Source organism: Hakea prostrata, chromosome 11 (assembly GCF_041222555.1).
Source record: "Hakea prostrata isolate BN-2017 chromosome 11, UWA_Hpros_2, whole genome shotgun sequence".
In the NCBI taxonomy this organism is placed as follows: Eukaryota; Viridiplantae; Streptophyta; class Magnoliopsida; order Proteales; family Proteaceae; genus Hakea; species Hakea prostrata.
Window position 1 is genome coordinate 10,137,819 of NC_142610.1, and position 12,786 is coordinate 10,150,604.

At 37.0% G+C, this 12,786-nt stretch overlaps 1 protein-coding gene across 1 annotated transcript; it reads left to right on the top strand.

The window, feature by feature from the left end:
- The first annotated feature begins 211 nt into the window (after positions 1 to 211).
- LOC149000020 (laccase-7-like) lies at positions 212 to 3,231 on the top strand. The gene is made up of 6 exons (XM_089140065.1): positions 212 to 382; positions 1,134 to 1,285; positions 1,397 to 1,641; positions 1,734 to 1,862; positions 1,951 to 2,901; positions 3,001 to 3,231. The coding sequence occupies exons 1-6, from the start codon at positions 290 to 292 to the stop codon at positions 3,129 to 3,131; spliced, it is 1,701 nt and encodes a 566-aa protein (XP_088996191.1). The 5' UTR covers positions 212 to 289; the 3' UTR covers positions 3,132 to 3,231.
- Positions 3,232 to 12,786: the final 9,555 nt, after the last annotated feature.

Below are 12,786 nucleotides of genomic sequence, written 5' to 3' on the forward strand. Positions count from 1 at the left end.
AGATGGAGTTTACATGTTAGAGATATGAAAGAAAATTTATTTTTAAGACCCGGAAAACGAGGAAAATTTTTCTTTCTTTTTTATTTTTTGGTGGAAACGAGGAAAAATTTTCAATTCAATGATTCTTAGCTTATCGCGTTGAGACTTTACTAAAAAAACCTATCACGCAATCTCATGGGAAGGTTAAGAAATGGTCCGTTTGAATGTTTGAATGGCTTTAAATAACAGCAGGTTCTTGCTAACCTGCATAACCTCGTAGTTTGATTGACTTGAAGAAACTCAAGTTAACATGGCAAGTTCTTCGTTGTTTTTGCTACCCATTGCTATCCTTTTCCTCTCTTCTGTGGCTTCAGCAGCTGCTGTGGTTGAACACACATTTGATGTAATCTCTCTCTCTCTCTCTCTGTCTCTCTCATATGTTCATACATTTTCAACATATCCTTCTTTAGTGTATGAGGAACATCACTTTCTCTGTCTCTCTCATATGTTCATACATTTTCAACATATCCTTCTTTAGTGTATGAGGGCATTAGAAGCTTGAGTTGTCCATGACCATGGGTGAAGGAAACATATATTCATTTAGGATAATTTTTATTCTTCTCTCCCACAGGTGGAGTCGAAAGCATCCTTCACCTGATCACAGCGATGTCTATCCCACCATCATAATGAATCACACTCAAGGGCTGATACTTCAATCTGGATTAAAGAAACTAGGTCCTTGTAGACTTTGGTTCCTCGATCTTCTTGGGTAGAGAATGCCATCTTGACCTCCTTCCACCATACATTCAAAGTAGATGCAAGATTGTTAAAAGACATTCTAGCAATCAATCATGTGAAATCCACCATGAGACCCACCATGCATTGGATTTCACTCAACAGTGTATATTCAAAATGATTGGTACTTGGTGTGTTTTTAACATCCTTATTCAAAAACATGCCCTAAACTCATACCTAAGATGTTGATTGCTTCAGATGATGTCTACTTTGATGGTTGGATATAGTGCAGACATGCATGGTTTGATCTAAAATTTAATCAAATGTATTAAACCGGCTGGTCTATTGCCATGCCTGTGTTCTAGTGCTTGGATTATCTCTAACAATTCCATAGTAAGCATTTTATTTTGTGTTTTCAGGTTGGGAATTTCACCATTAAGAGATTGTGCCAAAAACAAGTTATAACTGCAGTAAATAAGAAACTCCCTGGACCGCTCATTAAGGTTAGGGAAGGAGACACTCTCATTGTTCATGTCTTCAACAAGTCACCTTACAACCTCACCATTCACTGGTAAGTTTGAAGCTCTTCTTTACTCTTCTTCAGAAATGAAACAGTGACACAAAAACAGAAATCTGTTTGTTTATAGAAATAATTACTCATAGTGAGACGTGGGCTATGCAGGCATGGTGTGTTTCAACTACTTAGTGCCTGGGCGGATGGGCCATCATATGTAACCCAATGTCCGATACTTCCAGGGAATAGCTACACTTACAAATTTAATGTCACAAAGCAAGAAGGAACTCTATGGTGGCATGCTCATGTGTCATGGCTTAGGGCCACTGTTTATGGAGGACTCATCATCCACCCAAGAGCTGGCCGTTCCTACCCATTTGCCAAACCCTACAAAGAGGTCCCAATTCTGTTAGGTATTTCATCAAACATTTGTTCACCTATATGTTTCTCACTTTGCTTGAGTTCTGTGTTACTTGAATTCACCTCACAATTTATGTATATGCAGGGGAATGGTGGAATGCTAATGTGGTTGATGTGGAGAATGAAGCAGCTGCCAGTGGTGGTGCTCCAAATATTTCTGACGCTTTCACAATCAACGGCAAACCTGGCGATCTCTACCCATGTTCTGAGAACCGTAAGTTTTAAATCCTTTAACTTATTTCATATTAGACTGATTCAATCTAGAATTCACGCAACTAAAGTCTATACCTCCACCGTTTCAGATACTTATAAGCTGACCGTAGTGTCTGGGAAGACATACCTTCTCCGTATTATCAATGTTGCACTCAACAACCAGCTCTTTTTCAAGGTTGCCAATCACAACTTAACCGTTGTTGGGGTCGATGCTAGTTACACAGAGCAATACCACACCGATATCATTGTAATCGCCTCTGGCCAGACAACTGATGTTCTTTTGACGGCGAACCAACCATCTGGGAGATATTACATGGCGGCACAAGCGTATAACAGTGCTAGTGGGGTCCAATTTGATAACACGACCACTACTGGAATCATCGAATACGAATGTGCCACGTCATCAGTACCTCAAATGCCAATCCTTCCAGCTTTCAATGACACGTCAACAGCTTACAAGTTCTATAGCAACCTAACCTCGCTCAAAGGTGGGCGCCACTGGATTCACGTACCTAAACAATGTGAGGTCCAGATGTTTGTAACAGAAGGGTTGGGTCTTACGCCATGTGAAACCAATGCCACGTGTGCGGGACCCAAAGGAAATCGATTAGCTGCAAGCCTCAACAATGCATCATTTCTGTTACCCACCACGTTGTCGTTGTTACAAGCACATTTTTACAATGTGAGTGGTATCTACACCGCTGATTTCCCTGACCAGCCGCCAGTGCAGTTTGATTATACCAACACTAGCCTTAGCTTTAGTTTACCCCTAGCGTTGACGTTGAAATCTACACGTGTCAAGAGGTTGAAATATAATTCAACGGTGGAGATGATTCTTCAAAATACAGCATTTGTTGGAATAGAGAGCCATCCGGTTCACTTGCACGGTTTCAATTTCTTTGTATTGGCTCAAGGGTTTGGGAACTATGACGCCAATACAGATGTTGATAAGTACAATTTGGTAAATCCGCAACAACGGAACACCATTGCTGTACCTGTTGGAGGCTGGGCAGTTGTCAGATTTCAAGCTAATAACCCAGGTGAATTTACTTGAATAACCTTGACTATTCGCAAATTGCTGAACCCGGTGTAGGTTTTTTTTGGGGTCTCCATCTAATGGAATTATTATATATATGCAGGTGTATGGTTTATGCATTGCCACTTGGACTCACATCTATCATTGGGCTTTGCTACTGCTTTTGTGGTTGAGGATGGGCCAACAGCTTCATCCACACTTCCACCTCCACCATCTGATCTTCCTCAATGTTAGATGGTTGGATAATAAGTCATTTTATGGTGTCATTATTTGTTATGATTGTGATTATTATTATTAAAATTTGAAGAGTAATAATTTTGATTTATTTTGTATTTTTAAATAATAAACGTATGTGGTTATTACTTTGTTCTCAATATTAGCTATAAAAAATAAGTGTACATGTGTAGTAGTGGGTAAATGGTTAATTAGGTAAGCGCCTATCCAAAACACAAGGACCCCAAAACTTATGAAATAGACTTGCTTGAAATGATAGAGCACAAGCCACATTAAGAATGTAAAAGAAAAAGAACAACTGTTAAGAAACAATACCAGAAAGTACCAATAGCAAATTTCAGTAAGAGCAGTGGATAAGGAGATGGCATATGCACATTGGGCATGATGACTCCTCTATTTATCAAGTTAGCAATAGTGAGAACGACAATGAAGATGACCTGTAATTGCCATAAGAGACAATAAACAATTAAACTTCCAAAAATTAACTAAGATCCATGGGCAAGGGGGAGGAACAACACGTGAATACCCACAAGGGAAGAAGAATTGTAGTAACCGACATCTTCCTTCATCTAAATCTAGTTCCTCTAATATAAAGGTATCAAAAGCAATCAACTTAACAATAAAAATCAACAAGGAGACAAAATATAGAGAGCATGTTGCATTTCAATTGATGCGATAGACTTTAAATATTTATAATGAAACAAGCTCAAACAAAAACAATGTGGATGGACTTTATTTTAGATAAAAAAAACCATGTCTTCTTCTTCCACAAAAAATAGTAACTCTACTACTCACCTATAGTTCAATCTTAAGAAAATGATTTGCGAGAACACATCACATGTGCATAGGCATGGGTGTCATTACTTTTATATATAGCTTAGTGTTTTTTTTTTTTGGTAGAGAGATTATTAATCCCTACACATTGAAAGAAGTCATTGAAGCAATCCCTAGAATAGTTGGCATGCAAAGAAATTGCCTTACATCAAACAGCTGGAGTTTGCAACCCAAAAGTATTGATCAAGAAATACAATTGCTCAACCAAACCAGTTGTCTCAACAGTTTTAATTCAAGAGGAAAGTTATGTGTTATGGTTAATCCGTCCAAATTCCATACCAGCATCATATTGGGCTTTGAGGGTAACTGATAACCAATCCAATAACTATGCAATTGATCATATAAAAGTATGTCTATAAGAAGTCTGAAGTGAATGGAGTTTGATAATTGATATAATCAATCGGTTTCTTAAACAGAGCTTCACTTAAAACACACATCCACAACGTAGTTATTTTGATAAGAGACATCAAGGATTATCGAAAGTTCATAGGTGTATGATGTGTTTATATTTTTTCACTGCAAATTACCAATGAAATACATTAAAAGTTCACTAGGATCCATTCATTTATTATAGAACCTTTTACATGAACTCCATCAGTTTTCATTGCTGGAATTAAACATGATGCACCCCTTTAATAATCAAAACCTTAAAAAGACTGTTAGTGATTTGTTAACCTAAATTATGATTTTTATATTTTTAGCCTCAAGAAAACCATTTGAAAGAACTGTGTGAAATGACCAATATACTCAGAATGTTATTCCCTTTCCTTGTCTCTTCTTTCTTTGTTCCACACAACCACCATAAGGTTTTGATTTTTCCTCCACCTCCATCTCTCTAAGGACAACTCTGGCCATCCACCTTCAATCACTCTGAAGTCCACCTGCAATGTAAGATAGCACCTCTTCCTTCATTTTATCCTTGGAAAACTTGGAACTCATGGTTAAACCTAGATACAAAGTGAACGAGGCAAGTAAGGCCATATGCATTCAATAACTTAGAAAGCGCGTACAGTGTATTAATGTTTGAGTTTCTGGCCTTTTGTGCTTAGTGTTTTCTTTTTATATATTATCCTTCAAGTGTTGCGTACACTCGACCAAAAAGCAAAAAGTCAAAAAAATTGGAGAAGTCGAGCACTGGAGATATACCACCAGTCTTGGTTGTTTTGGCTTTTCAATACATAGATGAATACCTTCCATTGTAAAAGTCATCAAAGCTAAATGCCAGATTAGGATTTGATAACACATCCTCTATCCCATCTCTCTTCTGTCTCTCTCCATCAATGTCAGGTTACTGGTTCGGTTAGACATTAAGAGTTTTCAATGGGCTCTAGCGTGTGCACATACCTAGAGTTTTGGTGTTTATATCGTTGGTTGGATTGCAGAATCCATTGCTTAGTGCAATCGACCCTTGCTCTTGAACCAGTCTCCATCCTCGCTCTAACTTGACGAGCCAACCTTCTTTGAACCATTCAATGCCTTTCAGATTGCCTCTGTGATCTGGAACACTTATAACTTATTTTTTTTGTTGGGGATGGATGCACAACCATGAAGAAAATCACAAGTAAAATACACTCACAATTACAAGGAATTTTACATGGTTCAGCAAAATTGTCTACGTCTCCTCCAAGAGAAAAATAAAAATGCTATCCTTTTCTTGACCCACATCCCTCCCAAGGAAGGATCTTTTCTAGGTTATTATTTATAGGAAAACCTAAAAACTTTAATCCCTATATAATTACAATTAAATTTTATCCCCATACAAACAATTGACCCAAAACTCTATTTCAATTACAAATACAAATAAACTATAATTATATATGACCTAAAAAATACAAGACACCCAAACCCAACACTTTTGTGATTCCCTCTTGCGAGACAAGAAACCCCCGGCTTTGCTCGTAAACTCCACAATGTCAAGGTTATAATCTCGATGGTGAATATGATTTCAAATCTTAGAGGAGGTTAGGTAGGTCAGGTGATGGGCTTGGGTGAATGTGGTTATATCTTTGAAAATTCAACCTAACTTAAGGTGTATAATGGTCATTTTAGTCTTGAAAGGGTAATATAGTCATATTCTAAAATTTATTTGGATTCTAAGGGTTTAGTGCCAATGGTCAATGATGGTATCAAAAATGGAGGGGTTCTTTGTAAGGTTTTGATTTTGGATGGAGTGTGCTTTGTTTACAATGGGAATGGAAAGGATTCATGTGAAAATTATTTTCTAAATATCATTCCCATGGGTCAACTAGAGTACGAGAACAAGAAAGTATAATCATTGATACTAAAGCAAATCTCATCATGCTTGTAAATAACTTTGCGAGACCTTTCTTGGAACCTAAAGAAATGTTCAAATTAGAGGTTAAATATAAAATTGGAGTTCACCAACAAGAATTTGTATCTACTAGTTAAAGAGATAATTAAAGAGTTCGAAGTCAAAAAGATATGTAACTTTTTTCCCAAGCGAAAAGTTCCTCCACTTTTAAATGATCGGGTTTGCACTCTTTGTATCCACAACTTGTGTTTTGCTACCCTCCTGTCGATCTTGGGCATATCCTTAGCCGACCAAGCGAAAAAATCTAGCTTATTTTGCAAGAACTCGATTAATACTTTCCTGAATGGTTTGGGCTGTTTTGACCCAATCATCATTCCTCATTCTAGGAAATCGGGTGCAAGTGAATTCACTCCAACTTCTTGATCGGTTCTACTATCTGCGTGTTTTCCTCATCCCAAACATCATGAACTTCAATGGTTAATATGTTTCCCAATCTTTCGGATCTTCGTTTCCATTTCAAATAGTTAACGTAACATTATCTTGAGACTACTTGGTCGGACATGCATTCACCAACTCCAGCCTCTGTCAGGAACTTTAGCTTCATATGTTTGGGTGAGACTATAGCTCCCAACATATTAAGCATTGGTCTCCTAAGTATCACATTATACACTGATAGATCACACAAGACCATAAACTTGGGTCTAACCACTCATCCCTTGGTGAAGTCTCGATCCTTAGGTTGAGCTAGATTGTCTCTTCTGCTACCATCGAAGAGCCTACAAACTCATACAAATGCATCCTACAAGGAGTCATCATATCATCCTCCAACTTTAGCCTTTGGAATGCCTCGAAAGAGAGTAGGTCGGTTGATGATCCAATATCCACCAAAACCTGATGTACCTCCTGGTTTGCTAGCTTAACTTTTATGACAATTGCATCATCATGTAGAGCCGAGATTCCCTTTAGATCTTCGTTTGTAAATGTGATAGGATCGGGACAAGAATCATTCCTCCTTTTCCTTGGAAAATGGACTGCCCCCACAAACTGGGCTATTGGACTTGCTTTCTTGATTGACTCAATAGTTGGCCCACCTAGTATGACATAGATAGGTGTCTCTTCTTGACCTGCTTCTTTTTCTGGCTTTTTCCTAGTTTTTGGGACTCAAGGACCTCGGTCTTTTTCATTCCTCAGGAGGTGATTTTTCCCGATTTCGTCCCTTTCTATGACATACTGTCCCAGTTAACCTTCCTAGATCAACTTCTCGATTTCAGACTTCAAATTTTGACAATCATCTTTATGATGACCATAGTCCTTATGGAATCGACAGTACTTGTTCATGTTTTGGTCCTCAGGCTGAGAGTGGAGTTTGCTAGGCCACTTTAGAAACCTTTTGTCCCAACTTTGCATCAATGGCTTAGAGTTGAGTGGAGTGTAAGCTTCCCGGCTAGAGCTTTTGCTCCACTTATTCTACCATTTTTTCGGCCGAGTCACATTCTAACCTACATTCTAATTTCCATTGGGCCTCTGGTCTTTGTTAGCCTTCACTTGGGCTTGGATCACCTTGTGCACATTCACTTGCTTTTGACACTTCTTGAGCAAGGCTACACAGGTTTTTAGTTTGTTCTGGAGTAACATCTCCAATAGTCAGGGATGCGTTTTCCCACTCCATAGAGCATTGTATGCCACTTGATCGTCCAATTCCTCGATCTCGATGGTGACTTCATCGAACTTAACCAAGTACTCTTGAATGGATTCATTTTGGTCTTGCCTGATGGCAAAAAGGTTGTCCGACATTTTCTTACTCCTGATCTCACTTTTGAATCAGGCAATGAATTTCTTGGCAAGCTCTCAAAAATTGTGAATTGAACCCACTTCAAGCTACTGAACTACTTGATTGTTGGTCCCTTCAATGATTTTAGGAAGATCCGACACAATAGTTCATCTTCTCAACCGAGTACCCGTCATAACGGATTTGAGGAAGCTTATATGTTCCTTGGGGTTGGTTTTTTCTTTGAACGGGGTAAAGGTTGGCATGATGAAGTTGTCCAGGAGTGACATATTCATTATTTCATCCTAGAAAAGCTCCCGATTAGCTACATAGACGTCATCATCATAGTATTGGTCCTCGAGCATTTCTACAACTTTCGCCATCCACTGGTTCAACCTCATTCCTCGATCGATCATGTCATGAGGATCTAGTACTTTCTAGAATAGAGTAGTGTGATCGTTGAGGAAGCAATGAATTGAGTTATGATCTAGTTTTAGTTGATTGAGAGTTACTCTGAGGTTGTCCTCGATGGCTATTCCCCTCTTGATCGTCTCGTCCTTTTGATTGTTGCCTAGGAAAATCCTATGTCTATCTGACATCAAAGAGTCAGTTGAAGGCGCTAACTCGTGTCCCGCCTGCAGGCTGTCGGTTGGGAGACCTCTCTTCCTTGTCAAAATTCGGGATTTCAACCAGATGTCTATTCGCTTTATCCCGATTATGTTCGGCCAAGAGACGTCATTTTTCCCGTGTTTTTCGAACCTCCTGTTGAAACCTTCCCGCCTCGAGTGTTGCGAGGGTAGCTTTGGGTTACTCCCACTTGATGAACTAGTCCCCTTAGCAAGCCCTGCAACTCGAGCATTTGATGCTACATCTCTCTTAGCATATTTCTAGGATTGTTGCAGTAGCCAGTATTTGCGATTGGTTTGATGTTCCTTCCCCAAACAAGGTCCGGATAGCCTGAGTGGGATCTTGAGGGATCTATTCATTTTGTGGATTAACTTTAGGGTCTCGCTCTCCATTCTGACCATTTGGCTCATGAATTTCAGTTCTAGGGTTATGCTAGTTGACTCGATTACTAATGCTCTCCTCACGGCTAGTCGCTCGCCTTGTCATGGTATTTCGTTCCCACAGACAACACCAAATTGTTGGGTCCAAATACATCCCGACCTATATGAAGGCTAAACCTATAACCAAACAATTAGCTGGGCCGACTAGTTTGCTGGGAAGCGGTCTCCGACGATCAAGTCAGTTTGGGAACAGTCTAAGGCTCCAAGTTAAGCTCACTTGGAGAATATTGAAAAAGAGTAAGTGAATTCTTCTAGCTTACCTGCGGGGGGGGGGGGGGGGGGGGATGACCCCCTATTTATGCTGCTTTGCTTACCATTTATTTCCTCAAGATCGAAGATCCTACTCACCTTCCTGACGAATTCCTTCAATTGATCCCCTTATTAAGGAATTTCCCTTAGGATCAATTGGTTCTCTTGTTAGGCTTATTACAGACATGTACTTCCATAAGTACCTCTTAGCAATTATGGAAACTTCCCATCTGAGCTTGTCGGGCCTGTTTGGTTCCTGATCCAAATGTAGACCCATACAGTGTCCTGGATAATCCATATCCATAACATTTTGTCACTTACATTAGTGGGCTAACATTCAATTTCCATACTAGCATCATATTGGCTTTGTGGGTAACTAATACCCAGTCCAATAACTATGCAATTAATTATGGAAGAATGTGTCTATAAGATGTCTAAAGTGAATGAAGGCTCATAATTGAGATAATAAATCAGTTCTTTAAACAGAGCTTCACATTAAGAAAATCTTTGTCTCGACTTGAACACACATCCACAAGTAGTTATTTTGATAAGAGGTTCAAAGATTATCAAAAGCTCTTGGTTGTATGATGTGTTTATATTTTGTCACTTACATTAGTGGGCTAATTAAAAAAGAAAATAGTACATATCACTTACCTCCTTCTTGGTTGACCAAATAGCACTTGGACCCCCTCTTAGATAATATTACTTACCTCCTTTTTTAAACTAGCAAAGTTATCCAACACCTCCCTTTTGTTAATTTTTTCTATTACATTCTATTTTTTACAATTAAGTAATTTTTTTAAAACCCATTACCTTCAATTAAAAAATATATTTCAGTTTGTATCCTAAATTACCCTCAATTACTATAGAAGTCAAAATCCTAAATTATCCTCAATTAATATTATTTTTATCCTCGATGTTCATTAGAATAAAAAAAAATCAAAAAACTTAAACGTCTTTCTTAGGTTTTCTTTCTGTTTTTTTCCCCTAATGAAAGAAAATCTAGACTAAAAGACATAAGGGTATTTTAGGGTCTTGAAAAAAAATTAATTGAAGGTAATTTCTAAGGTAATTAAGGGTGTTTTGGGACTTTAACAATAATATTAATTGAGGGTGATTTAGAATTTTAACTACTAGAGGAATTGATGGTGATTTAGAATTTTAACTACTAGAGGAATTGAGGGCAATTTGAGGTTCAAACACAAAAATCTTTTTAATTAAGGGTAATTTGAGATTTTAGAAAAATATTTAACTATAAAAATAGAATTTAATAAAAAAAATTAATTGAAGAGAAGTATTTAATAATTTTACTAGGTAAAAGAGGAGGTAAGCAATATTATTCAACTATGAGGAGGTCCAAGAATCATTTGGTCAACTAAAAGGGAGCATTAAATAATATTTATCCAAAAAAAAACATTAAAAATGTATTAGTATCTATTCATTTATTATGTAGATATCATTCTTATTAGGTCAACTAGAGAGGTTACGAGAACAGAAAACTATAATTCTATTCTCCATTGTTACTGAAACAAGTCTCATAATGTTTGTAAATGATCTCATGAGCCCTGCCCTTTCGGTAGTCCTAAAGAAAAAGAGTTTGCCAACAAGAATTTGTATCTACTAGTGGATTCCAGTCATAACTTTGAATATAAGAGTTTAAAGTCAATAAGCTGTGTAACTTTTTTCATCCAAAAGTTTCTAACAAAGAATCCCCAGCGTTGGTGGATCTGGAATTGAAAAATCAAAAGACTTCTGTACAAAACTTCAACTTCAAGTCTTCAATGTATGTAGACAATATCTGATCTCTTTGTTTTGTACTACATTAAAGGTTTGTTATCTGTGTCTGTAGGAGCTTAATTCCATTGAAATGAAGACGTAGGAAAGCTGCTGAAGAAGAACAGTTACTCTTTTTCAAAGCTTGTATATTTTTCTTCGTCATGAAGTTGGTGATCTCTAAAGCTTTAATTCCTCGTCATTTTCACTTGTAATGGTCGTTATGAGTTTGGTAATCGTCTATTGTTTAATTCCCATCTTGAACAAACAGTGACCATGAATTGCTGCGGCTACCAAATCCCAGATTTGGATAAACCGTGGGCAAGGAAGCCTGTATGAACCTGTCCAATTCTCGTTAAGCATTAAGATGTATGGGAACTCCTTTTTATCGCTAAAAATGAATGTTGGATTTTTGTTTTTATCAATAAATAGATGTATAATATTATTTAGATAAGTTTCAAAACATTAAAGAACTCTATCTCCCTAGTGTTGTTTTAGGACTCTTGTTTGATTCTTGCTTCTATATGACTCTTTTGGATGTGAAGATTTTGATCTAAGGATTTTGGTAATTCGACATATATAAGGTAATTTAACTTACCATATTTAATGAGAATATCAATTATATATACGTTGATTGATCCTAAGAGAGTATGCCGTTAGAGAAATAAATATGGATCAAGTGCATGCACCGAGTCTGTTGCGGATGTGGGAGTTTTTTTTGGAAAAATAGAAATTCATGTTCTAAAAAGTTAGAAAAAAATTCTGTTTTTGCTCTCTTCCTTCATGTGCTATATATTACATTCGTATTTCCTCAACAAGTAAAATTTGTTGGAGTGCTAGCCTTAAGATCTAAGGAGTTGTTGTATCTTGGAGGTGAGAACGTCAAGATCAAACCTAGTATACACTAAATAGGGCGTTCAAATACCTTAAGGAAAAGTATTGTACGTACGCCTCAACTCGCTCTGTTTGAGTTCTTTTTGGTTTTGTTTTTGCTTCTTCTACTTCATTCAAGTAAGTGGTTTTGACATAAGGTATACTACATTGTATTCTATTTTTCTTTGTCTGATATTGATCTGTCTATACTATGCCTCTGGTTTCTTTTGGTTCTAACAATAAATTCATTGATTGTTGGAATCTTTTTCCTTCGAGGATGAGTTGAAGTGCGTGTAAACTGGTCCAGACATCTTATTTACTAAAAGTTGAAATATAATGTTTTGACTTGAATTCTTTTACAGCTTTAAAGATGGACTTCAGCCTATATATTTGGGTAGGTGATTTGAATGATCTAATTCATGAAATCTATGTTAAAGTAGGGGCTTTGTACTAACAAGATCATTAGTTTACCTGATTAAAATCTATAATTTATTCTATATTCTCTTCTTCTTTTTTTTTTTTTTTTTTTTTGGGGGGGGGGGGGTAGAATATTCTATTAGATCATTTGTGAGATTTCAAATTAGAGTTTTACATGAAAGTTTTATAATACCGTTCAGGTGATTGCTTGAAAGATCTCTAATGTAGTTTTCCTATATAGTGAAAGTTCTTCTTTACCCCAAACATAACATATCATGTTGATGTATAAACCACGTTAAATTTTTATGTTCTTTCAATTATTTTCAATTTATATTTGTTATTACTTTTTAACATAAACAATTGAAAATGTTTGTAAATCATATTTATTACTAAGTAGTTAAA